The 27978-nt window shown below is 33.8% G+C and overlaps 2 protein-coding genes across 2 annotated transcripts; one reads left to right on the top strand and one right to left on the bottom strand.

Moving 5' to 3' along the window:
* Positions 1-22359: 22359 nt before the first annotated feature.
* LOC126741326 (uncharacterized) lies at positions 22360-23076 on the bottom strand. The gene has a single exon (XM_050447725.1). The coding sequence runs from the start codon at positions 23074-23076 to the stop codon at positions 22360-22362; it is 717 nt and encodes a 238-aa protein (XP_050303682.1).
* A 2639-nt stretch (positions 23077-25715) lies between these two features.
* On the top strand, positions 25716-27448 carry LOC126742713 (uncharacterized). Its single transcript, XM_050449500.1, has 2 exons — positions 25716-25965; positions 26093-27448. The coding sequence occupies exons 1-2, from the start codon at positions 25866-25868 to the stop codon at positions 26353-26355; spliced, it is 363 nt and encodes a 120-aa protein (XP_050305457.1). The 5' UTR covers positions 25716-25865; the 3' UTR covers positions 26356-27448.
* Positions 27449-27978: the final 530 nt, after the last annotated feature.

Here is a 27978-nt window from a genome sequence, read left to right as displayed (position 1 = left end):
TTACAAAGATACAATTAATTCCATCGAAGAATTACGACAGAAAATTCAAGAAGCTGCTAATATTATCAAAAATAATCGAAAAAGGTTATTTAATATTCAAAGATCTTTAAGGAGACGCCTTACAAAGTATATTGAAGTAAAAGGCAAGCATTTTGAGCATTTACTTTTAAGTTTTCTTTTAATATTATTACTGATTGTTAATTTGTTCCCTTTACTGTTGTTACCCAGCATACTAGTAATTTAAAAGAAGAAATTCCTATTAAACCAATGTAATAACGGTGGCTTAGGATTTTTTACGCTGAATGTTTAAAATGTAAATAACTTAAAAACTGATAGAGTTACATGAAATAAACAAGAGTACCGTTATTATTCAAAATTGAACTGCCTTTTAGATTTTCCAGTCGTTTTAGCCATAACTGGTTAGGCAAAAAAGATATGTTGTAATTTACCTAACAAAGTGTAACGAACGCCCTATATAAATGATGCTAAATTTACCACAAAATTCGTAATGTTCATGCCAAAACACATAAAGTCGCCAATATTTAAGACGATACTGCTTAAAATCACAAAATTATTAAGAAATTTCAAATTAAAATTCCAACTTTTTCATACGTTCAAATTAAAAATGAATATATTTTAATAAAAACTAAAACTATCAAACATATTACATTTTTTTCTTAATTATACGAGGGTATTCCCAGAAGTACCCGACCCAAGAAAGAAAACACGAAAATCTCGGAAAAAAATTTATTTATTTTTCAACATAATCTCCTTTTAGCTCTATACACTTTTCCCAGCGATGTTTTATAAGTTCGATACCCTTTTAATAATAAGAACTGTCTTGCGCCTCGAAATAGCCATTAACTGCAGACATCACTTGTTCATCGTTGGAAAATCTTTGACCACTGAGCCAGTTTTTTAAGTTTGGAAACAGAAAATAATCTGAGGGGGCTAAATCTGGCGAATAGGATGCATGAGGTAGCAATTCAAACTTTAATTCGTTAATTTTGGACATTGCAATAACGGATTTGTGAGCTGGTGCATTGTCTTGATGAAACAACACTTTCTTCTTAACCAAATGCGGCTGTTTTTGCTTGATTTATTCGCTCAAACGTTGCAATAAGTTCGCATAATATTCGCCGTCGATAGTTTTACCTGTTTCAAGATAGTGAATGAAAATTATTGCGCATCCCAAAAAACCGACGCCATGACCTTGCCTGCAGATGAAACGGTTTTCGCCTTCTTTGGAGACGGTTCTGCCTTTTGAGTCCATTGTTTTGATTGTTCTTTTGTCTCAGGTGTGAAGTGATGGACCCATGTTTCAGCCATGGTTATGAAACGACGCAAAAATTCTGCTTGTTGCTATTAAATTTTACTAATTTTCTAATATTCTAAACACTCAATTGAAACATCTTCACGACACTGTTTTTCCTTGAGTGTGAGCGAACGCGGTACCCATCTTGCGCACAGCTTTCTCATGTCAAAATTTTCAGTTAATATGCGATGTACCGCACTTTTTTAAATGCCTACTATGTCCGCTTGCTCGCGCACTTTCAGTCGACGATCATCCAGTGCCACTTTGTGAAATTTCTTTAAAATTTCTAGAGTCGTCAGCTCATTTGGTCGACCACTGCGATGCTCGTCTTGGCAGCTCGTACGGCCTCGTTTAAATTCTGCTACCAAATATTTTACTGTTGTTAACGAAGGAGCAGACTCACCCAAAGTAGAATCTGTGAATATTGGTTGGGCTGAGGCCTTTGAAATAAAAGTATTGTATCACATTACGATGACCAATTTTCTCCATTTTTACAAATTCACTGAAAAGGTTCACTATTGATGGCTGCCAAACAAATACTAAATAACGTGGCGTCTTCAAACTTGAAACATATGCTTTATAGATTGTATACTTTCTAATACACTGATATTTTTCAAACTACTACCAACATCTCTAGGTCTAGGAGAATATTGAAATTAAATACACTTCTACTGGGGAATTAATGTATAACAATGTATGCAATTTAAAGAAGCAAAGCATTTTTTGGAATCATCATTTTCATTTAGGTTATGCATAATTTCATATAAATTCCTTTTTAAAAGCAATAATGGCGAATGTTCATTAAAAGTAACTGAAGCAATACTTTATCTGAGCTTACATCATTAATTAATTTTACAATATTCTAAAAAGATAAAGACCTTCCTGATTTTATGCTAATTTAATTCATTTTTTTAAGACTTTCCTCGCAAAATAATTTTATTCAAAAAGATGTTACTAATAACTTATTGTCTTCTGTTGAAATATTAAGGGATAATTAGGTTTCGAGCTACAATATGCGAGCTCGGGCGAAAACAATAAAAAGGCGCGGCTGGGAAGCAATTTATGTTAGGAGAACAAGTAGAATGAGCTATTTTAATTCATAATGTAGCTAGTGTATGGATACGGCTTCACTTTGTTGCTGTTCGAAGTATGGCCGCGCTACATTAACCGCTGTTTGTTTTGGTTTACTGTACACGAAATTGCTAGTTTTATCTCGTTTACTTTTCTAACATAAGACGCTTTATATCACCGTAAGCATGTTAGAATTGACAATTAAATTTGGATTAGATTTATTTTTTAATCGTTTAATTAAATGTTTGTAAAGATTACATATTTGCACATAACTTTTAATAACTAGACACGTTTTAAATATTACTTAGGTTTGTTGATACTTACACATATGACGGCTAGGTTGTATGTCATTTTAAATACCAACACCCTCATTTAAAAAGAAACACACAGTTATTTATAAAATAAGGAAATTAATGCTATTATAAATCTTAGAAGTTCGTTATTTCTTAAATGCTTAGCTACATTTGCCACGGTGCTTGAAATAACAATTTTCTTGATACGTGACTTTCCTACTTTTCCCTCTGTCACGTTTTACCTAGCGAAAACAGTTCTCTTAAGACAATAGCGAGTTAAATTCAGATATCGACGAACGGACTTTTAAAAAACATTTATTGATACAAAAGGGCCTTAAAACTAGGTGAACAGAAATATGAACAGCAACGGTATTAGCCGAGGCTTTGACACAATATTAATGCTAACGATAAATTACAAGCGATTTCTTAAATATAAAAATAGTCCTAAGCTAAGCATTTTATAATGTAATATAAACAATTAATTGTGGTTTGAGGATATGTCTCCTCCACCCTCAGTTCTGTCAACGTCCTCGTTGACAAGTCTCTGCAGGATTCTCAAAGGGATGGCCTTCTTTCTTCCTTGTTTTTGCCAATGGTAGATGATCAATGCTAAGCAGCATAAAAGAATGATTGATATTGTCGTAAGAACATAATTGTGCATTGGAACATGTTGTGCTAGGTCATGGAAATGTATTGGTTTGATGATATCTTCTTGGATTTTCTTAGGGTCTTGAAGATGTCTAATTTCTAGATTGATTGAATTATTGGTGTTTGGGACTTTTATAATTTTTGGAATTATGACTGAAATATTGTTGATGGCTAATGAGTATTTGTGTTGATTAATTATTACGTCACATTGACTTTGAATAAGGTTGCAGTCTTGGAGTATAATCTTCTGAAACTGGAAGCAATCTTCATAAATTGTTTCAGGGCTTTTTGTACAAAATAGGAGTGCATTTCTATAAGTTAAGGTATGTACCTTAAAATTGTTTAGAACAGTGGCATACTGACAATTTTTGGGTAAAATACATCCATTGGCAATTGGTCCAGAGCAGATCCATTGTGAGTTGACTTCTTCGCATTGGCTATACCATAGTTCGTTGCAATAGTATCTACTAGGACTTATAATTAATTTTGATTCATTATTTGGCACAGGATAAACCAATTCTAAATTACATACATTTTGTTCAAATATGGGTATCTTAATTGCTAGAATTGCCATTTCATTTAAAATTAAAAGGCCGGTTTTACAGATTAAGGTTAATTCCGATAAATGCTTAATTGGCCATAGTGCATTTTTAGGATAGTGAACTTTCAAGTATTGCCATATTTCATTGATTTGTTTTAATGTTAAAATTTCGAGATCTAAAGTTTCTAGGTGTCCAAAAGATAAAATACGTAATATTTTTTCTAAAATTGATTTAAGTTGGTAATCTGAATATATTGACTTTGCAGATTTAACATTAAATTAGACTGGGTATTTGATTTAGAAATTTCATTACGTATGTTTTTCGAGTTCTCGTTAATCGTGTGAATATTATTTTTAAACTCTTGCATTATATTTCCTGCGAATGAACTAAGGTCGTTGATTTTGTGCATAGACTCAAGCTGATTAAATTTCAATATTTGCAAATTCTGGGTAATAACCTCTAGGTCATTGTTATCTAAGTTTCCTGTAATGAACTTGATACCACTTCCTAGGTAGTTTATTAAACCTCGTTTTTTTCGATTCTGCATAATATTTAAGTTATTTTCGTCAAATACATTTAACTTTGCGAAAGTGTCATATGTATCATTTAATGCTTTAGAAGTCAAATAAAATTGTGATTTAATTAAAATACTATTTTGATTATTTACAGAGGGTTGCATAATTAATAAATTGGTAAATAATTGGGATAACGAATACTTAAGGCTACTTATATTAAAGGGTATATATGTAGTATGATATTGACTTATTACTAAAGAGGGAGCAACTTCTTCTATATAATATCCATTATTGTGGAGTTTGTGCACCTGAAGTGCTTGGCAAGGGCTCGTTTGATTGAGTAGGGCCAGGATCAGGGTCGGGATCAGGTGGCTGAAAAGGTATAGATTTTTTTCTAAGTCTTTTGATTTTTCTAAGATGAGTAGATATTGGTTTTTTCTTAGCGGTACCTGTTATTTTATTTTTGTCTATTTGAGATACTTTTAGGGGTACGTACTGTGGGTTCATTTTATTTCTAAGGGTAGTTTTCTTATATACCGTATCATCTGGGAGTATTTCTGGAGGTTTTTCTGTGTTTTTATTTTGTTTTTGAGTATTTGTAGCTTGCTTGTTGTAAGCTGTTTTATAAATTTGTTCGTGGAATGGTAGTAACTCCTTTTTTCGTCTGTCATTATATTGCTCAAATAAGGTTAGGTCGTTATCGATGTTCGGTTCGTTTACGTAAGGGCCATATAATATGGAAAAGGGTGAATGACCTGTTGTCGAGTGAATACTTTGATTGTAGATTAAGACTGCGGAAGTCATGAGATTTTGAGGGGTTTCATCGGGATTTTGCATCTTCAGAATTCTTAGTTTTTCTAAAAGTGTGGAATGCAATCTTTCTACAGGACTGTTGGAGGAAGAATTTCCTGGAGTAGTGTAATGAACTTCTATACAGAAAAGTTGACAGAATTCTTTGAATAAATTATTTTGAAATTCCTTACCCTGGTCTGTGACGATTTTTAAGGGGGTGTTATGATGTGAAAAGTAATGACGTAGTTTGCTTAAAATAGTAAGGGCGTTTTTATCAGTTATAAAATAGGCTTGGGCATATTTCGAGAATGAATCTATTATTGTTAGAAACTGACAATTTAAAAACTGAAAAATGTCTAAGTGAAGTGTCTTAAATGGTTTTTCAGAGAGCAAGGGTCCTTCGTAAGCGATTTTGTAAGGGTGTCTTTCATATTTATTTTGAAGGCATATTTCACATGAATTAATAAAATTAGTTATCGAATCTCGTAGTTTAGGCCAATAATATTTTTGTTTAATATGGTTATATGTTTCTGTTATACCGTTATGGTTACTTTTGTGATAATTGGCTAAAATTTCCTTTTGTTGAGTCTGGTCAGTCACGTCAAGGACGTAAGTGCTGGCAAAAACTAGTTTAACGGTTGTATTTAGATTAGAAAATACTTGTCTTCGAAACTCGAGTTTTAATTCGTCATTTTTAATAAATATAGTAAAGGTAACATCTGGTTTAATTATGTCCTTGATAATTTTTAAAATGTGTTGTTCCTGATTTTCTTTTGAAATTTTTACAAAATGGTGGTTTTTATTAAAAGGTTTAGTGTAGGTGTGTTTAAATTCATCGCCGTAGTCGATGACAAGACGATTTGAGGCATAATTGAGGGGTAATTCTGATATTGGGATATTTTTTCCTTCTGTATCATTATTGGAGTGTGCAGTGACGTCAGAATCGTCGTCGTTTGCGACAGGGTTAACAGGGTTTGAGATGTTTTGGGCTGGAGCGTCTTCTTTGTATCTTTCATTAAAGACAAAGTCGGCTAAGTCAAAATCGGATAAGTTGGCAACTGTATTGTCAACATTTGGGACATTAGACTGTGAATCGGTATCATTTGTTTCAAGAGTGTTAAGATTAATGCGGGAGAGAGCATCTGCTACTAGATTCTCTTTTCCTTTTTTATAGTGAATTTCGAAATTGTATTCCTCTAGTTTTATTTTCCAACGAATTAATCGGGAGTTGGGTTCTCTGATTTTTGAAAGCCAAACTAGGGGATTATGGTCGGTTTCAATTAGGAATTTTTGGCCATATAAGTATGGACGAAAATGTTTAGTCGAGTCCACTATTGCGAGAAGTTCTTTCTCTATAGTTGAGTAGTTTTTTTCTGCCGAATTTAGGGTTCTGGAAAAGAACGCAATTGGGTGGTCATTTTGCGATAGCACACTGCCTATGGCTATGTTGGAGGCGTCGGTGGTGAGCTTAAAGGGTTTTGTGAAATCAGGGTATTGCAAGATAGGGGAGTTGGATATGAGTTCTTTGCATTTTGAAAAGGCATTTTTATACTCTAAATTTTCTATATCAATTTGAGTATTTTTCCGTAGACATCTCGTTAAAGGAAAGGTAATTTTGGCGAAATTTTTGATAAATCGGCGATAGTAGCCTACAAGCCCTAAAAAGGCTTTAATTTCTTTCTGATTTCTTGGTATCGGGTAACGTTGGATTACTTCAATTTTTAAAGGATTGGGTTTTATTCCCTCGGAGGTAATGATGTGTCCTAGGAAAGCTACCTCTTTACTCAGGAATTCTGACTTATCAGGCTGTATTTTGAGATTAACTTCCCTTACTTTTTTAAATATCTGACGTATATGGTCTATGTGTTCAGATAGGGATTTAGAAAAAATAACTATGTCATCCATGTAGACAAAGCAAAATTTGTATAAGTAATCACGGAAAACTTCATCCATCATACGTTGGAACGTAGTGGGTGCATTTTTGAGGCCGAAGGGCATTCTGAGGTATTCATAGTGACCATTGTTGACAGTAAAGGCCGTTTTTTCAATAGAATCGGGATCCATTTCTATTTGATGGAATCCTTGGGCGAGATCTAGGGTCGTGAAGTACGTGCATTTTCCGAGATTATCTAAAATTTCATCTATTCGGGGAAGAGGCCATTTTTCTTCTATTGTCTCGTTGTTAAGGGATGTATAGTTTATCACCATCCTATGTTTCTGGATGCCTGAAGCATCGGGCTTTTTTGGGACTATCCACACGGGTGCGGAATACGGAGATATTGAAGGACGAATTATTTTGTTCTCTAGTAATTTCTGAATTTGGGATTGTATCTCAATATTCATTAGAGGGGGATGTCGGAAGGATTTTACATAAATAGGTCTGTCTGTTTTAGTTCGAATTTTATGTTTGGTTTGACTGGTAAAACTGAGGTCACATCCTTCGTGATACATTATGTCTTTGTATTCATGACATAAAGGTAAAATTTTTGATTTTTCGAGAGGGGTTAAGTGATCGAAACGTAAGATGTTTTCAGGGTTGAATTTTTCTAAAATTGGGTATGATGGGTCTAGTATATCAAATTGATCTTGGGGTATCACTTTCATCCTTTGATGAAAATTTACGTGGACGGTAGGCGTGGGGTTGGGAATAGTGCAAAAGCCATTTTCAACTTTTACTAAACTGTCAGGTATAATATGATTTTTTATGTCAAACGAGGGCAAAATAGCGACACCATTTTCGAAATTTACTGGTATTTTTAAAAAGTTATTATTAAAGTTGTGTATCGGATGCAAGAGGGGTTTATTGTAAGCCAAAGAAAAGGGTATTATTGTATTTTCCAACTTAAGGGTTTTGCTTTCATAATCTAGCAAGGCTTTTAAGTTTTTAAGATCTTTTGATCCTATTAAGGCATCGAAATCGTTATGCCAATTCAGTACTCTCATTTTAAATTCGTTTTTTATGCCTAGTTCTTCTAGCAAGGAAATTTTTAAATTTTTGGTTTCTTTATAAGTGTTCTTGCATGCAGTTACTTCGAAAGGTTCGATAAATATTTTGTCGGAATATTTGTTTGCAATTTTAGGAGATATGATAGAGTCAGAGGCACCGGAGTCAATTAAAATTGTCAAGTCCTTTTGTGGTAAATAAAAGTATGGGAGCTCAATTTGTTGTGCTACGTTATTTAAGTTGATGGTAGATCTGGGCCTGATTTCGGAAAATTTGCGAAATTATCAATTTCGAAATTTTGTTCGGAAGTGGGGTAGTGATTTTGGTCATTAGGATTCGTTAAGGTGGGATCGAAAGAGGTTTCTTCATATTGAAGGTTTGGCTCGTAATATTCAGAATAATGTTGGGGTGAATAATCGGTATAATGTTCAGACTGGTTATCTTCGACATAAGGCACATCGGGATAAGAGTTAGCGTTGGTCTCAATGTTAGTTAACTCTTGGGACACAAAATTTCGGGGGCCTGATGATTGGAAAAAGTTTGGTTGTCGAAAAGGCATTCTTTGTTGATACTGCCTAGAGGGTCCAGTTATGGAGATTGACATTGGAGTAGGGGGGTCTAATTTTGGTTTATTATGATTTTGGGGAGCGAAGACGTTTCTTGGTTTTCCAAAAACTTGAGCATTTGTCGGATAATGTCTTTGAACTGGTCTAGGTCGAATTTGTATGGGTTGACTGGGAAATTGTTGCTGGGGGAAGGTCATGGGGGGTTGATTCTGGGGTAGTAATCTTACGGGACTTTGGAAGCTATTTTGTTTTACATAGGAATTATGGTTATTATTATTAGTAATTTGGTTATTATGAACATTAGACAGATTTGAAAAATTTACCTGTGATTCAATCATATTATAGTTAATTACATGCGTATACGCATCATCAAGTGTATTAGGGCGTTGTAACATTAACATCGTTTTTAATGTCTGAGGCGAATTGGCTGTCAGAATTAAAACCGAAGTTTTTTCTATTTGATTAATTAAAATTAATTTCGCATTTACATCTGAGACTTCGCAATGTAATTTGGAAAAAATTCTTTGTACAAAGGATTTGAGTCTATCTACAAATTGTAATATGCTTTCATTTTTATTGATCTTAAAGTATTGTAATTGTTGGTGTAAAATTTGATAAGTGATAGGATCACCGAACTTTATCCTTAGGGCCTCTTTAATTGAAGGCCATGAATCTAAATCTGGTCTAGAAAGTAAAAAGTCTCGAGCATTGTCAATTAACTTTGACTTAATGGCTGCTAAAACAACTTTATTTTGATCAATACCATCAATTGTAAAATATAATTGGTAAAATTCATCTATGGATATTATAAAACTTTCCAAATGGTTTTGAATTCCAGAGAAGGTTGGTAAGAGAGAAGTGTGGAATCTTATGTTTTCCATTTTAATATTTAAATTAGGTTTAGATAAATTAGAATCTAAAGTTAAGTTATCTAATAGGTTACTTATGCTATCTAAATTATTTTGATCGGAAATATTTTGACTATTTAAATTAGAAATATTTGAATTTTCGTTTTCGACTACTAATCCTAAAGATGCCCTATTTCGTATTAATATGTTTTTTAATTTTTGCGAGGGATATGGACTAGACATTAAATAATGGCAATTCAAACAAAAACTTACAGTACAATCAAGGGATGACCCATAGAGCTTGCACAGTAGAGGTTCACAACCAAAGGAGTCCCTATAAAGGCGTGGCTTGAATCGTTCTGGTCCAGATGAGATGCTTGGGAAGGCAGCACTTGGATCAGCTAGGTCCCTGACAACACGGTAGGCGGCTTAGCAGTTTCTCGGCTTGGTCTTCTCCAAAAGGGTCGCAGTACCAAGGGTTGCGGTACTTGGGGTTGGTCGATGTCTTCAGATTCTTGATGGATAGTGCACTAAGATTTGACAATCACTTTTACACAACGGTAAACCGATAAAGGGTAAAATTGCACTATCCTGTTCGCAGCGCCAGTTAAATTCAGATATCGACGAACGGACTTTTAAAAAACATTTATTGATACAAAAGGGCCTTAAAACTAGGTGAACAGAAATATGAACAGCAACGGTATTAGCCGAGGCTTTGACACAATATTAATGCTAACGATAAATTACAAGCGATTTCTTAAATATAAAAATAGTCCTAAGCTAAGCATTTTATAATGTAATATAAACAATTAATTGTGGTTTGAGGATATGTCTAGCGGATGATACGATATTTGCTTGTTGCCTTAAAAGACATTCCTGAAACGGATGTGAATATTTATATGCTAATTTCTTTTAAAATCTAAGTTGTGTGTGCTCTACTCTCCGGATTTTTTAATTATATTTTTAGTTCTAAGTTTCACAGAAGTAATAGAATTGTTTCTTTTTAGTTTCTCCATTTACTTTACCTAAACAAACTTTATTTTAGAAATAATATATATTTCCAGTCTATCTTCTTCGCGAACATAATAAAAGGAAGATGTGCTTAAAGCCTTTCAGAATCCAACTGTCTGAAGCCACATTAACCGTTGAAATATGTTTCAAAGGGAGGAAGTAACAGTCAGATTGTTCACTTGGTTTACTTTACTTCTGTGACAGGTTGGAATCCTATAGAATGTGTCCTTTTACATAAGAAAAATCAATTTGGAAGGTACATAAAAGGCGTTTGCATTTAATGTGTTTTATATTCTAATTTAACTCCGCTGAAACATAATTTAGCCTTCGATATTATTAATAAAATATTAATTTCCGCTTAATTACTTTTGCAACGACAGCGCGTCAAGCTATCTTGTTAAAAACGTTATTATATATTAAGGTTCAAGCTAATATTAACTGTATAGAGAAGGGTGCTACCATATTGTTTTAAATACAAGGTTAATGTAGTGTAAAAATTGTGTGAAAGGCATGTTTTGATATTGGATTTATAAATAAACCGAATCTCTGGAAAACATCAATGTGAAAACATGGAGATTAACACGTTAGCTGCCATCATACAAATGTTTTTAGGTCATGTGCAACCAGCAGGTTTTTTTTTTGTTTTTAGGCTTTCCTTACTTATATTTGATGAAAATCTGATTTTTTTTTAAAGCCACTAGGCGCATTTTTTTCGACGCAACCTATTAACCTAATTTAACTATGACCACATAACACGAAAATGATAAAAAAAATTGCAAATAGTTTGGAAAACGTCTAGTTTTATTACTAGAGAGCTTCTATAGATTTTACCATTCGCCCTAATACATTTTATTAATCCTTAACCTTAAACTTAAAACTTAACCTTAATTCTAAAAGTACAACGGCGAAGTTTAGTTCGAAACTGATTGGTAAATATTAAATTTTCTAGACAGTGTCAGAGTTTAAGGCTTATGCCTAATTCAGTCTGGTGTAGACGCAGTCGTTATTGGCAAAATGCCAGGCGTTACTTGTGGATAGAGGATCACTTTTGGGTCATTTTTTATCATTTTCACCGCTGATATAACCAGGTGCTTTCGTAATATAAAGAATCATAAATATATTGATGATACGCAGATACACCTCTTGCCACATCCGATGTAATTAAGGCTGCTATGAGGCTTAATGTATGTTTGGAATCGCTTTTTTAATACTCTTCTATTTCTATTTTTTATCAATACTCTTCTATTTTTCCGAAGTCATGTATCTAGACTTTTACAAGAACCCTATTATAATCTTCGCTATCATTTAAAAGAATAGAGATGAGGCGCCCGGTTTCAAAAGTCTCTAGATCCAAGATAAGCAGTTTTACAGAAAATGTAAAAAACCTGTAGTATCAAAACTATTTAAAATACATTTATATAATTTATTATATGTAAAAATAGGACCCTTCTAATAAGGTTTTTTGAAAAAAAACATATTTTTAGGTGTAACTAGAGAAACAATTTGATAAAAAAGTTTGGATGTAACGAGTTTTGTTAACAAACAGTGGATTTAAAGAGTTATGAAAACCCAAAGTGATAAACGATCCGTATAGTTTATGAAATAATGCAAAATATTTTGAAAGTGTATATCTCCAGTCCAATCCAAAATGTTTTTTTAAAAGAGCATCAACATCTTTAATTTTAGCTTCTTTATTAGAATGAACTTTTGGCAACGGCTCAGGTTTTTTAAAGTAAGGCTTTTCCCTGTTTTTAGCACTGATTTATAGGTACCAAGATCCGATCTAAAGTTTACTTCTCCTTTAATAACAATACTTTTACCTGTTTGTTGGTTTTGTTTCTTTATAGATATTCTCTTTGCAGTTGAAAATTGGAAATGCTATTGATTAGGAGGCTTAATGCAGACCTCAATGGCTCTTTTCCAGTCAAAGATATCAAAATCTTTTTCAAGATCAAGTACGGTCGCACCATCAAATAATATTTCTCGATATTCTCATGGATGAGGGATAACTTCCTTCTTTTTAACTTTTTTTTTCGGCTCTTCCAAAGACTCTATCAGGTGGCAAAAACGAATGTCCTATAATGGGAAATATTACGTGAATCTCTTGAACTGAAATTTCTGTAAAGTAAAGCCAATGCATAAGCATGCCAATCATGATTAGTTTTTATTTTGCCCAGGACAACCATCGCAAAATAGCTTAATCCACTTAGTTTCTGCCAGATTAAGTGTGGACAATTTATGATTAACCATTGAAACTATTTTATTAGATCCCTTTCCTCCTCTTTACATATGGTAAAGTTATACTAATAAAATTGTCTTGAATAATAGGCTGACTGGTCTGGAACGCGCGGCAGCACCAAGTTTTTTTGACAATCAAAACTAAGTTTAATGGTATTATCTTCTGGCTGTTTAAGAAGCTCATAAAATGCTTTGGCCTTAAGTTTGGGAACTCGTGATTTGCACATTAATTCTGCCTTGGTTTCAGGATTCGAAGCAGCTGTAATTTGACATTTTAAGCTAGTGCATTCAGAACATGCATCTGTAGCTGGGGTTTAAATGCTTATTTTAAAATGTTTTGTAAAAATGTCCCTGAAGTAATCATATTTCACTATTAGATCTTTATTTTCACTACAGTATATTTTCCAAAGTTTCCTAATACTCAGATCACTTGCCATATATTGACGTTATTTCTCGTGTAATGAGACTCTACATAGTTTAATCTTTTAATAAAATCTGTGACCCATTGCTTTTTTTGAACATAATGCCTGTTTTTTCGGTCACCACCCCGATTTTCTTTGGGAGGACAACCATCTGATAAGAATTTTTTGCTCAAATTCTGAACACTAAATCTCGAGATTCCAAGAATTGTAATAAAAATGCATTGCTGCGAACCGACAGTGTTCCTTTTTTTGTTTTAATAAAATAAGATAAAGAAATTGAATTGCTGCGTGTACCTTTAACTGGACGGCGTCTCTTCGGAACATTTTGGGAAGTATGCTTCAGAATAAAATTGTCCTGTTCAATCTTTGTTTTATTTTGATAAAAGCATGCATGAAATTTCCTAATTTCCTGCATGGTCAGATCAGCACAAGCAAAGGTCTTCTTATGGCTGCATTTTGGTAGACTTGGAAGCGATTTGGGTCTGTATCTACAAAAAAACGTACTTTTATGTACCTAACTAATTACATAAATACATGAATACCTTGCACTTTTTGCTTGTGGAGATTTCCATTTCGAGGGATCCGCTATTTTTTTTCTACCTTTACCAGGTGTTATAACCATAATAGAATAATTCTCCATAACGCTTTACTCACAGTAAATTAATAATTGTTATAAGTTGTGTTATTAAAAAAGGGTGGAAAATAACAAAACGAAAATGAAATCATTATTGTATTGCAGTCGGATGTTTACTAAACGCGGGCAAACCAAATCAGACAACAACTTGCAGAATTAAGACAGTTTTGAAACCGTACGACAATAATATAATATTTTATTATAGGATGTAAGCAGTTTTGATAATGGAATTAATGAAAGGACCTAAAGAGTTTTGAAATAGTATCTACGAAGAAGTGAGAGAGTTCTGCTACCGTGGCCGGAATATTACATATAATTTTTATTGGATTGAAGAAGTTTTAGTGCAGATATTATTTAGAAAGATAGAAAAGCAATTATAGATGGCAGCAGGGCCCTTACCTCATTTTTTGTATAAAATGGATTTAGAGAGTTTAGAAACCGGACGCCTCAGATATTCCTAGCTTTAGGCTCGATTCATACTATGATTCCGATCACGTTTTGCTCTCGGTCCGGTAAAATATTATCTAATGAAAGACAATGATTCCGTTCACACTATCCGTACCACTCACGTTTCGGTACAGTCACCGTCCAGCACCGATCCAGTTTGACGAATATTTTGCTGGAACGTGATTGAACTTGTCGCGACTGACTGTATCGATAGCGTGGATGGATTTGCGTTCTCGGTTCAGTCTTTCGAAGTGTTCAACCGAAGTGAAGATAGTCCGCAGTTTTGCAATGGCTGAGAAATGTTGGACATTTGAAAAAGGTAAGTAATTGTATACAATATTTATTATTATGATTTTTTAAATTTTATTCGAATGCAGAATAGCTAAAAAATATTTAGAATATAAAATAAAAAAAGTTAATATAATTAATTTTAGTTGAATGAGGAATTTATTAATTCTTATTTTTGAAATGAAATGCTTATTGAACTAGTGAAAAGTAAGCGAGGAATGTATGACTTGCAGTCACATTACTACAGTAACAATAATTATAAAAAAAGGCGTGGGACGAAATTGAGAAAACCCTGGAATTAACTGGTAAGTCAAACAATAATCATTATTAATATAAAAAAATTTAATATGTCTTGTCTACCACATAATACGCGAGACATATCCTCAAACCACAATTAATTGTTTATATTACATTATAAAATGCTTAGCTTAGGACTATTTTTATATTTAAGAAATCGCTTGTAATTTATCGTTAGCATTAATATTGTGTCAAAGCCTCGGCTAATACCGTTGCTGTTCATATTTCTGTTCACCTAGTTTTAAGGCCCTTTTGTATCAATAAATGTTTTTTTAAAAGTCCGTTCGTCGATATCTGAATTTAACTGGCGCTGCGAACAGGATAGTGCAATTTTACCCTTTATCGGTTTACCGTTGTGTAAAAGTGATTGTCAAATCTTAGTGCACTATCCATCAAGAATCTGAAGACATCGACCAACCCCAAGTACCGCAACCCTTGGTACTGCGACCCTTTTGGAGAAGACCAAACCGAGAAACTGCTAAGCCGCCTACCGTGTTGTCAGGGACCTAGCTGATCCAAGTGCTGCCTTCCCAAGCATCTCATCTGGACCAGAACGATTCAAGCCACACCTTTATAGGGACTCCTTTGGTTGTGAACCTCTACTGTGCAAGCTCTATGGGTCATCCCTTGATTGTACTGTAAGTTTTTGTTTGAATTGCCATTATTTAATGTCTAGTCCATATCCGTCGCAAAAATTAAAAAATATATTAATACGAAATAGGGCATCTTTAGGATTAGTAGTTGAAAACGAAAATTCAAATATTTCTAATTTAAATAGTCAAAATATTTCTAATCAAAATAATTTAGATAGCATAAGTAACCTATTAGATAACTTAACTTTAGATTCTAATTTATCTAAACCTAATTTAAATATTAAAATGGAAAACATAAGATTCCACACTTCTCTCTTACCAACCTTCGCTGGAATTCAAAACCATTTGGAAAGTTTTATAATATCTATAGATGAATTTTACCAATTATATTTTACAATTGATGGTATTGATCAAAATAAAGTTGTTTTAGCAGCCATTAAGTCAAAGTTAATTGACAATGCTCGAGACTTTTTACTTTCTAGACCAGATTTAGATTCATGGCCTTCAATTAAAGAGGCCCTAAGGATAAAGTTCGGTGATCCTATCACTTATCAAATTTTACACCAACAATTACAATACTTTAAGATCAATAAAAATGAAAGCATATTACAATTTGTAGATAGACTCAAATCCTTTGTACAAAGAATTTTTTCTAAATTACATTGCGAAGTCTCAGATGTAAATGCGAAATTAATTTTAATTAATCAAATAGAAAAAACTTCGGTTTTAATTCTGACAGCCAATTCGCCTCAGACATTAAAAACGATGTTAATGTTACAACGCCCTAATACACTTGATGATGCATATACGCATGTAATTAACTATAATATGATTGAATCACAGGTAAATTTTTCAAATCTGTCTAATGTTCATAATAACCAATTTACTAATAATAATAACCATAATTCCTATGTAAAACAAAATAGCTTCCAAAGTCCCGTAAGATTACTACCCCAGAATCAACCCCCCATGACATTCCCCCAGCAACAATTTCCCAGTCAACCCATACAAATTCGACCTAGACCAGTTCAAAGACATTATCCGACAAATGCTCAAGTTTTTGGAAAACCAAGAAATGTCTTCGCTCCCCAAAATCATAATAAACCAAAATTAGACCCCCCTACTCCAATGTCAATCTCCATAACTGGACCCTCTAGGCAGTATCAACAAAGAATGCCTTTTCGACAACCAAACTTTTTCCAATCATCAGGCCCCCGAAATTTTGTGTCCCAAGAGTTAACTAACATTGAGACCAACGCTAACTCTTATCCCGATGTGCCTTATGTCGAAGATAACCAGTCTGAACATTATACCGACTATTCACCCCAACATTATTCTGAATATTACGAGCCAAACCTTCAATATGAAGAAACCTCTTTCGATCCCACCTTAACGAATCCTAATGACCAAAATCACTACCCCACTTCCGAACAAAATTTCGAAATTGATAATTTCGCAAATTTTCCGAAATCAGGCCCAGATCTACCATCAACTTAAATAACGTAGCACAACAAATTGAGCTCCCATACTTTTATTTACCACAAAAGCACTTGACAATTTTAATTGACTCCGGTGCCTCCGACTCTATCATATCTCCTAAAATTGCAAACAAATATTCCGACAAAATATTTATCGAACCTTTCGAAGTAACCGCATGCAAGAACACTTATAAAGAAACCAAAAATTTAAAAATTTCCTTGCTAGAAGAACTAGGCATAAAAAACGAATTTAAAATGAGAGTACTGAATTGGCATAACGATTTCGATGCCTTAATAGGATCAAAAGATCTTAAAAACTTAAAAGCCTTGCTAGATTATGAAAGCAAAACCCTTAAGTTGGAAAATACAATAATACCCTTTTCTTTGGCTTACAATAAACCCCTCTTGCATCCGATACACAACTTTAATAATAACTTTTTAAAAATACCAGTAAATTTCGAAAATGGTGTCGCTATTTTGCCCTCGTTTGACATAAAAAATCATATTATACCTGACAGTTTAGTAAAAGTTGAAAATGGCTTTTGCACTATTCCCAACCCCACGCCTACCGTCCACGTAAATTTTCATCAAAGGATGAAAGTGATACCCCAAGATCAATTTGATATACTAGACCCATCATACCCAATTTTAGAAAAATTCAACCCTGAAAACATCTTACGTTTCGATCACTTAACCCCTCTCGAAAAATCAAAAATTTTACCTTTATGTCATGAATACAAAGACATAATGTATCACGAAGGATGTGACCTCAGTTTTACCAGTCAAACCAAACATAAAATTCGAACTAAAACAGACAGACCTATTTATGTAAAATCCTTCCGACATCCCCCTCTAATGAATATTGAGATACAATCCCAAATTCAGAAATTACTAGAGAACAAAATAATTCGTCCTTCAATATCTCCGTATTCCGCACCCGTGTGGATAGTCCCAAAAAAGCCCGATGCTTCAGGCATCCAGAAACATAGGATGGTGATAAACTATACATCCCTTAACAACGAGACAATAGAAGAAAAATGGCCTCTTCCCCGAATAGATGAAATTTTAGATAATCTCGGAAAATGCACGTACTTCACGACCCTAGATCTCGCCCAAGGATTCCATCAAATAGAAATGGATCCCGATTCTATTGAAAAAACGGCCTTTACTGTCAACAATGGTCACTATGAATACCTCAGAATGCCCTTCGGCCTCAAAAATGCACCCGCTACGTTCCAACGTATGATGGATGAAGTTTTCCGTGATTACTTATACAAATTTTGCTTTGTCTACATGGATGACATAGTTATTTTTTCTAAATCCCTATCTGAACACATAGACCATATACGTCAGATATTTAAAAAAGTAAGGGAAGTTAATCTCAAAATACAGCCTGATAAGTCAGAATTCCTGAGTAAAGAGGTAGCTTTCCTAGGACACATCATTACCTCCGAGGGAATAAAACCCAATCCTTTAAAAATTGAAGTAATCCAAAGTTGCCCGATACCAAGAAATCAGAAAGAAATTAAAGCCTTTTTAGGGCTTGTAGGCTACTATCGCCGATTTATCAAAAATTTCGCCAAAATTACCTTTCCTTTAACGAGATGTCTACGAAAAAATACTCAAATTGATATAGAAAATTTAGAGTATAAAAATGCCTTTTTAAAATGCAAAGAACTCATATCCAATTCCCCTATCTTGCAATACCCTGATTTCACAAAACCCTTTAAGCTCACCACCGACGCCTCCAACATAGCCATAGGCAGTGTGCTATCGCAAAATGACCACCCAATAGCATTCTTTTCCAGAACCCTAAATTCGGCAGAAAAAAACTACTCAACTATAGAGAAAGAACTTCTCGCAATAGTGGACTCGACTAAACATTTTCGTCCATACTTATATGGCCAAAAATTCCTAATTGAAACTGACCATAATCCCCTAGTTTGGCTTTCAAAAATCAGAGAACCCAACTCCCGATTAATTCGTTGGAAAATAAAACTAGAGGAATACAATTTCGAAATTCACTATAAAAAAGGAAAAGAGAATCTAGTAGCAGATGCTCTCTCCCGCATTAATCTTAACACTCTTGAAACAAATGATACCGATTCACAGTCTAATGTCCCAAATGTTGACAATACAGTTGCCAACTTATCCGATTTTGACTTAGCCGACTTTGTCTTTAATGAAAGATACAAAGAAGACGCTCCAGCCCAAAACATCTCAAACCCTGTTAACCCTGTCGTAAACGACGACGATTCTGACGTCACTGCACACTCCAATAATGATACAGAAGGAAAGAATATCCCAATATCAGAATTACCCCTCAATTATGCATCAAATCGTCTTGTCATCGACTACGGCGATGAATTTAAACACACCTACACTAAACCTTTTAATAAAAACCATCATTTTGTAAAAATTTCAAAAGAAAATCAGGAACAACACATTTTAAAAATTATCAAGGACATAATTAAACCAGATGTTACCTTTACTATATTTATTAAAAATGACGAATTAAAACTCGAGTTTCGAAGACAAGTATTTTCTAATCTAAATACAACCGTTAAACTAGTTTTTGCCAGCACTTACGTCCTTGACGTGACTGACCAGACTCAACAAAAGGAAATTTTAGCCAATTATCACAAAAGTAACCATAACGGTATAACAGAAACATATAACCATATTAAACAAAAATATTATTGGCCTAAACTACGAGATTCGATAACTAATTTTATTAATTCATGTGAAATATGCCTTCAAAATAAATATGAAAGACACCCTTACAAAATCGCTTACGAAGGACCCTTGCTCTCTGAAAAACCATTTAAGACACTTCACTTAGACATTTTTCAGTTTTTAAATTGTCAGTTTCTAACAATAATAGATTCATTCTCGAAATATGCCCAAGCCTATTTTATAACTGATAAAAACGCCCTTACTATTTTAAGCAAACTACGTCATTACTTTTCACATCATAACACCCCCTTAAAAATCGTCACAGACCAGGGTAAGGAATTTCAAAATAATTTATTCAAAGAATTCTGTCAACTTTTCTGTATAGAAGTTCATTACACTACTCCAGGAAATTCTTCCTCCAACAGTCCTGTAGAAAGATTGCATTCCACACTTTTAGAAAAACTAAGAATTCTGAAGATGCAAAATCCCGATGAAACCCCTCAAAATCTCATGACTTCCGCAGTCTTAATCTACAATCAAAGTATTCACTCGACAACAGGTCACTCGCCCTTTTCCATATTATATGGCCCTTACGTAAACGAACCGAACATCGATAACGACCTAACCTTATTTGAGCAATATAATGACAGACGAAAAAAGGAGTTACTACCATTCCACGAACAAATTTATAAAACAGCTTACAACAAGCAAGCTACAAATACTCAAAAACAAAATAAAAACACAGAAAAACCTCCAGAAATACTCCCAGATGATACGGTATATAAGAAAACTACCCTTAGAAATAAAATGAACCCACAGTACGTACCCCTAAAAGTATCTCAAATAGACAAAAATAAAATAACAGGTACCGCTAAGAAAAAACCAATATCTACTCATCTTAGAAAAATCAAAAGACTTAGAAAAAAATCTATACCTTTTCAGCCACCTGATCCCGACCCTGATCCTGGCCCTACTCAATCAAACGAGCCCTTGCCAAGCACTTCAGGTGCACAAACTCCACAATAATGGATATTATATAGAAGAAGTTGCTCCCTCTTTAGTAATAAGTCAATATCATACTACATATATACCCTTTAATATAAGTAGCCTTAAGTATTCGTTATCCCAATTATTTACCAATTTATTAATTATGCAACCCTCTGTAAATAATCAAAATAGTATTTTAATTAAATCACAATTTTATTTGACTTCTAAAGCATTAAATGATACATATGACACTTTCGCAAAGTTAAATGTATTTGACGAAAATAACTTAAATATTATGCAGAATCGAAAAAAACGAGGTTTAATAAACTACCTAGGAAGTGGTATCAAGTTCATTACAGGAAACTTAGATAACAATGACCTAGAGGTTATTACCCAGAATTTGCAAATATTGAAATTTAATCAGCTTGAGTCTATGCACAAAATCAACGACCTTAGTTCATTCGCAGGAAATATAATGCAAGAGTTTAAAAATAATATTCACACGATTAACGAGAACTCGAAAAACATACGTAATGAAATTTCTAAATCAAATACCCAGTCTAATTTAATGTTAAATCTGCAAAGTCAATATATTCAGATTACCAACTTAAATCAATTTTTAGAAAAAATATTACGTATTTTATCTTTTGGACACCTAGAAACTTTAGATCTCGAAATTTTAACATTAAAACAAATCAATGAAATATGGCAATACTTGAAAGTTCACTATCCTAAAAATGCACTATGGCCAATTAAGCATTTATCGGAATTAACCTTAATCTGTAAAACCGGCCTTTTAATTTTAAATGAAATGGCAATTCTAGCAATTAAGATACCCATATTTGAACAAAATGTATGTAATTTAGAATTAGTTTATCCTGTGCCAAATAATGAATCAAAATTAATTATAAGTCCTAGTAAATACTATTGCAACGAACTATGGTATAGCCAATGCGAAGAAGTCAACTCACAATGGATCTGCTCTGGACCAATTGCCAATGGATGTATTTTACCCAAAAATTGTCAGTATGCCACTGTTCTAAACAATTTTAAGGTACATACCTTAACTTATAGAAATGCACTCCTATTTTGTACAAAAAGCCCTGAAACAATTTATGAAGATTGCTTCCAGTTTCAGAAGATTATACTCCAAGACTGCAACCTTATTCAAAGTCAATGTGACGTAATAATTAATCAACACAAATACTCATTAGCCATCAACAATATTTCAGTCATAATTCCAAAAATTATAAAAGTCCCAAACACCAATAATTCAATCAATCTAGAAATTAGACATCTTCAAGACCCTAAGAAAATCCAAGAAGATATCATCAAACCAATACATTTCCATGACCTAGCACAACATGTTCCAATGCACAATTATGTTCTTACGACAATATCAATCATTCTTTTATGCTGCTTAGCATTGATCATCTACCATTGGCAAAAACAAGGAAGAAAGAAGGCCATCCCTTTGAGAATCCTGCAGAGACTTGTCAACGAGGACGTTGACAGAACTGAGGGTGGAGGAGACATATCCTCAAACCACAATTAATTGTTTATATTACATTATAAAATGCTTAGCTTAGGACTATTTTTATATTTAAGAAATCGCTTGTAATTTATCGTTAGCATTAATATTGTGTCAAAGCCTCGGCTAATACCGTTGCTGTTCATATTTCTGTTCACCTAGTTTTAAGGCCCTTTTGTATCAATAAATGTTTTTTTAAAAGTCCGTTCGTCGATATCTGAATTTAACTCGCGCTGCTTGCCATGGCACTGCACCTATCGGAGAATTGAATTTTTTTTTTTTTAATTTCTCTAGTTTCAAATGCTTCAGTCTGTGAATTTCCGCCTTGTCTTCTCAAGTTTTGTACACAATTAGTATTGGTACAGGTTGAAACATTTTCATTATTTATAGTTCTGGTGTTCCTTATAATATTATGCAAAATACAAGTAGTCAAGACAATCAGAGTTGCATTTTCAGGGTTGGGTATCAATCTTCTCTGGTAGATACGAAACGTTTGCGATAAAATATCAAAGGCGCATTCAACTAATCTTCTTCCTCGACATAAACGATAATTGAAGATTCTCTTTTCGTTGTCTTCTGCATTTTTCAAACCTGGATAAGGCCGCATTAAATATTGTTTCAATGGAAATGCTTCATCGCCCAAAATAACATACGGAGGTAATATTTTTGTTCCTGGTAGTGGAGAGTCTTCGGGAATATTTATCGTCCCATTTTCTAATCCTTTTCCGAATGCAGAATTCGCGAATATTCCTCCGTCCCTATTATCACCATAGGATCCAATGTCTACGGCTATAAATTTACAATTAGCGTCCACCAAAGCCAACAATACAATCGAAAATGTTTTTTTATAGTTAAAATGTAGAGATCCACTGTTGGCTGGAGCTGCTTTAATGATATGCTTGCCATGTAATGCTCCTAAGCAATTAGGAAAATTCCACATTGTCCACATTTCATGCGCAATTTGTTGTCATTTTTCCCGAGAAGGAGCTGGAATATATTCTGCCAATAAGCTTTCATTGATTGCTGCACTTACTTCAAGTACGATAGTTTGTACCGTTGAATGGCCCAGACTGTAGCTGAAAGCAATTGTTTTATAAGAATCTCCAGTAGCCAAAAATCTGAAAACCAATGAAAAAAAATTAACGTTAGATCAGTTAAATCAGTTATTATTGTATTTCACATCTGCTTCCCTTTTTAATTACAGGTGCCAAAAATCGTTGGGAATCTTTGAGATCTCAATACCGCAAATATTTGACGAAATTAAAAACTAAAAGTGGCCAAGCAGCACGGAAAATTTCCAAATGGCGGCATTGTGATCTTGTTTTATCTTGTTTATAGGCCGCGAACGTCATCAATTATTGACAAAGACAGTGAAAGAATTGTTGAAGTAGAGAAAGAGGATTCACCAGGTGTGCAAAACCAGCTCGGTTAGATGCGTTGAAAATGAGGATGCTGAACCAACGAAAAATATTAATAACACATTTACTAAGGCCACTCCGACAGCTTCAAAAGTGAAAAATAGACCAGGCTATACACAACAAGAAAATGCATCGTCCACTTTAATGAAGTACATTTTAGAAAAAAAAAGATCAAGAACGGGCCCATACATCCAATAGATAATTTCTTTTCTTTGATGGCTTCTACACCAATTCTTCCAAATCCAATCAAATCCGAAGAAGATTCCACCAATCTTCTTCTAAAAACTTTACACCAATTGATCAGCATATGGTGAAGACGAAAATATTCACTATAGTTAGCCAAATCGAGGAAAAATACTTAACCTCAAAAGATACTCCGACTTCACAATTCTTGCCACCACCACCAACCTATCATGGTCAACGACCATCACCTGCTCCATCTGCGTCGTCACCATCTTCATCGTCATTTTCTTCATCATCATTTCTACGCCACAAACGTCGCTTCTCCACCCGATTTTTCAACACCATCCTCTCAATATTCATACATACATCAACAAGCAACTACTCCACTCGCATCCACATTCGGTGATTCCATGCCATACCCGCCACGTTATCTCACACCATCACTGCAATACCAACAAGTTGAAAATCAATTGTCACAAAATTTATATCAGTCACAATCCTCACATAATAATAATAATTAACATATTTCTTCGCAGATTATTATATTTACTTCATTTATTAGTATTATTATGTTAATATTTCTTTGATTTTATTAGATACTTTTATAATAAAAATGATCACATACCTTAAACATACGAGTAATTTTTCACGTGGAGAAATAACTTCACGAAAAGTTGTATTTTTCTTCATCTTCTATTAAATGACGATACAAAGTATGGTATTCACCTTCGGTTTTTCTATTTATTAAACTTGGATGAATCCACATTCTTCGTTTTGAAATTTTCTTTTTTCTTAATTTTTTATTTTGATTTTCCTCATCAAGCAGGATAGCCATAATAGCTATATACGTCTTCACGCAACGAACGATGAATCTAGACTGTTGAACATGAACGAACGATGAAGTGCGAACCGTGATCGGAATTATAGTGTGAATCGAGCCTTAGGCTGAAAAAGATTTCCACCGAAGCACTAGTTTGTCTAGTCACCTCAGCTATTGTATTTGAACGTATGGTTTTCATTTCCCTAGAGGTATTAATTAGTCCTATGGTTGGAACCTTTGTGTAACACTTAAATTACTAGTAATTTTAGATTTATTTACTTAAAATAAACTTAAAAAAACGCAGAATTTTTGCAACACCCTAATCATGTTAGTGATATACTTTCCGACCTGAAATGCTTAAATATTTTCAAATGAGAAAAAGTAACATTTTGCTTGCTTTCTTCTTAAATTGGTCCCATACAGGGTGGTCCAGTTTAAATGTCATTAATTTTAATACGTGATAAAAATTTAAAAAGAAATAGACTTTCATTGCATAAAATTTTTCTCAGAAATGGTAAACACCAAAAATACAGGGTGTTAAAAGTTAAGAATAATTATTTGTTGCCTTATCACAACTTTTAAACTACCAGCTTAACTTTAATGAAATTTCGCATGCAGGTTATTGTAGTGAATTGTTAATTACTGATGAAGCCAATTTTAAAAAAAATGCCAGTGGCCTAACATACGGAGGGACTCTTTAATAAGAAGTCAACTGTTAGATTCTCCATTTAATTTTAAAAAAGAAGTTAATCTTTAATCTTTACGTTAGACTTACTTTTTTTGCCAAATTAAATGGAAAATCTAACACTTGACTTCTTATAAAAAAATATGTTATCGCCTTAAGGCAAAAAAGGATCAAGTTCCTCCGTATGTTAAGCCACTGACATTTTTTTTTTAATTGGTGTCATCAGTAACACGTTCACTGCTAAGCAAAATTTGCAATTATTTCACTAGCGACACAAAAATACGGGCCAGGAAAAAAAAAGTTCTTCTGAAGCCACTTTGTCTAGTCAAAGGCTTTTAGTTATTATCACGTCACCTGCAGTTAGTTTTTTTGTAGATGTCATTTTTATGTCAAAAGTGACGAAAATGTCACGCGCTCTAATAGATTGAGGCGGCGTGGAAGTAATTTTTTTAATCATACGCGCCATAGCTGTTCATTCCTCGGTCCGCACAGCGATTTTGCGCAATCCTAACAAATCAGCACGTGGAGTCTGCTGTCTTTCTAATTACATTTCAATTAGTAAACGTTTCAAACGGAATAGGTGGTTTTTGTTGATATTTTTGTTTGTACTTTGCGTTTCTATAATGTCCAAGAAACGTGCTTTGACGCAAAAAGAGTTACAAGACGAAACGGATCGAATTATGGAAAACATGTCAGATAAATCTTCTCAATCAGAGGGTAATGGTAAGAGAAACTTATCTTTATTCCGTAAATCGTGTATAGCCGTGCTGATTTTCTTGTTTTTTTTTTGTAGTGGGTAGATTAGGTTATTATGATATAGGCATATATTTTATACCTATATTTTTTTTAGACGATAGTGTCGCAGATAGTAACTATGAACCCAGTGATGATGACACATCTAGAAGTTCCGATATAAATTCTACCAGCTCCACCGTGCCTGCTCAATACACAAACAATAGTGACGATGAATTTTCTGGTAATTCTGGTATAAATTCTCCATTGACAGGAAGTAGTGCTGCCTCCGTGCCTACGCAAAACACAGATACAGATAACGGTTTAGCTGATAACGCCGCCTCAGATAATATGATATGGAGAATTCCAACAGGTAAATAACCAGTTTTATTACCCTTTACAAAACAAACTGGCACTGAACCCCATCTTGCTGAGCTTCTGTGCGAAGAACCTCTTGAAATGTTCTTTTTTTCACTGGTTGATGATCCTATTTTCCAATACATTGCTGACCAAATGAATCTTTATGCCACACAAGTTATTACAAGTGAGGCAGATGTAAGTAGTAAATCTAGGTTACATAACTGGTTACCAACAAATAAAAATAAAATTAAGAAAGTTTTTGGCTTGCTCTTCTATATGGGTATTGTAAAAATGCCTAATACACAAGCCTATTGGAGCCGAGAACATATGTATAAAAACTCTATGGCTCCTAAAGTTATGACGTAATAGATTTGAGCTGTTACTACGTATGTTGCACCTTGCAGATAATCAGAATAATCCAGAAAATGACAGACTCCATAAGATTCAACCTTTGATTGACAAAATAGTTACAAATTTTAAATCATCATATGAACCTTCCGAAACTTGCTGCATTGATGAGTCTCTTATTCCATTTAGGGGGAGATTGATAATGCGACAATACATAAAAAATAAACGCTATAAATATGGAATAAAAGTATTTAAGTTGTGCAGCAAAGGAGGTTATACCTACAACTTTAAAATTTATGCAAGAAAAAACTTAGACCAAGGTCGTACTACTCCTACATCTGTAGTTATGAGTCTTTTTGAACCCATATTAGATTCAGGCCGTACTCTCGCAACAGATAACTGGTATACAAGTGTAGATTTATCAAAAAGACAAACATATTTGATAAGGACATTGCAAAAAAACAGACGAGGCCTTCCAAAAGATCTGGTAAACAAAAAACTTAAATCTGGAGAAATAGCCGCTCTCGAAAACCAGGATGGTGTCACAGTAAATTCATGGAATGACAAACGTAACGTTTTAGTTCTTTCTACAGAACATAGCAACACAACAGTAGACATGACAAACCGCACAGAAAAAACTGTAAAGAAGCCTGAAGCTATTGCAGCATATAATGCAGGTCGATATATCTGATCAAATGACAGCTTATCAGACGCCTTTACGTAGAACCTTTAAGTGGTTCCGTAAGTTAGGCGTGGAGATTATCCTGATTACTGCGATGGTCAATGCATGGATCATGTATAAGGAAAGTGTGAATGCCACAATTCCCTTACCTCAGTTTCGAAAAGCTGTTACATAAAAGTTATATGAAGCGCAGGATCTTTAGAGCAACTGGATGCAGAGATTACTCCAAAAAGAAAACGCCTAAAACACGAAATGAGCAAAAGTGACTATAAGAAACGAAAACCTTGCAGTAAATGCTATGAAAAACTAAGAACCGAAAAAGGATGGAAAGAGGCACGAAAACTCACTAGAGTACGTTTTTATTGTAAAGGTTGCGATGGTGAACCGTCTTTCTGCTTGGACCGCTTCAATAAAGTTCATAGATATGAAAATCCATAGATACGATTTTTTTTATTACGTTTGTTTATGCATTATTATGTAAACTACTGGTTTTTGTTTAAGATTATTTCAAACATAAACAATATATTATGTAAAATATTCATATTTCTCTAACCCACCATATCTAGAAATAAAATATGCCAAATAATAAAAATCATCTTGAGTTCGGCATATTT

This window comes from Anthonomus grandis, chromosome 1, assembly GCF_022605725.1.
Source record: "Anthonomus grandis grandis chromosome 1, icAntGran1.3, whole genome shotgun sequence".
NCBI lineage: Eukaryota > Metazoa > Arthropoda > Insecta > Coleoptera > Curculionidae > Anthonomus > Anthonomus grandis.
This window is presented reverse-complemented; position numbering and strand designations above follow the sequence as displayed.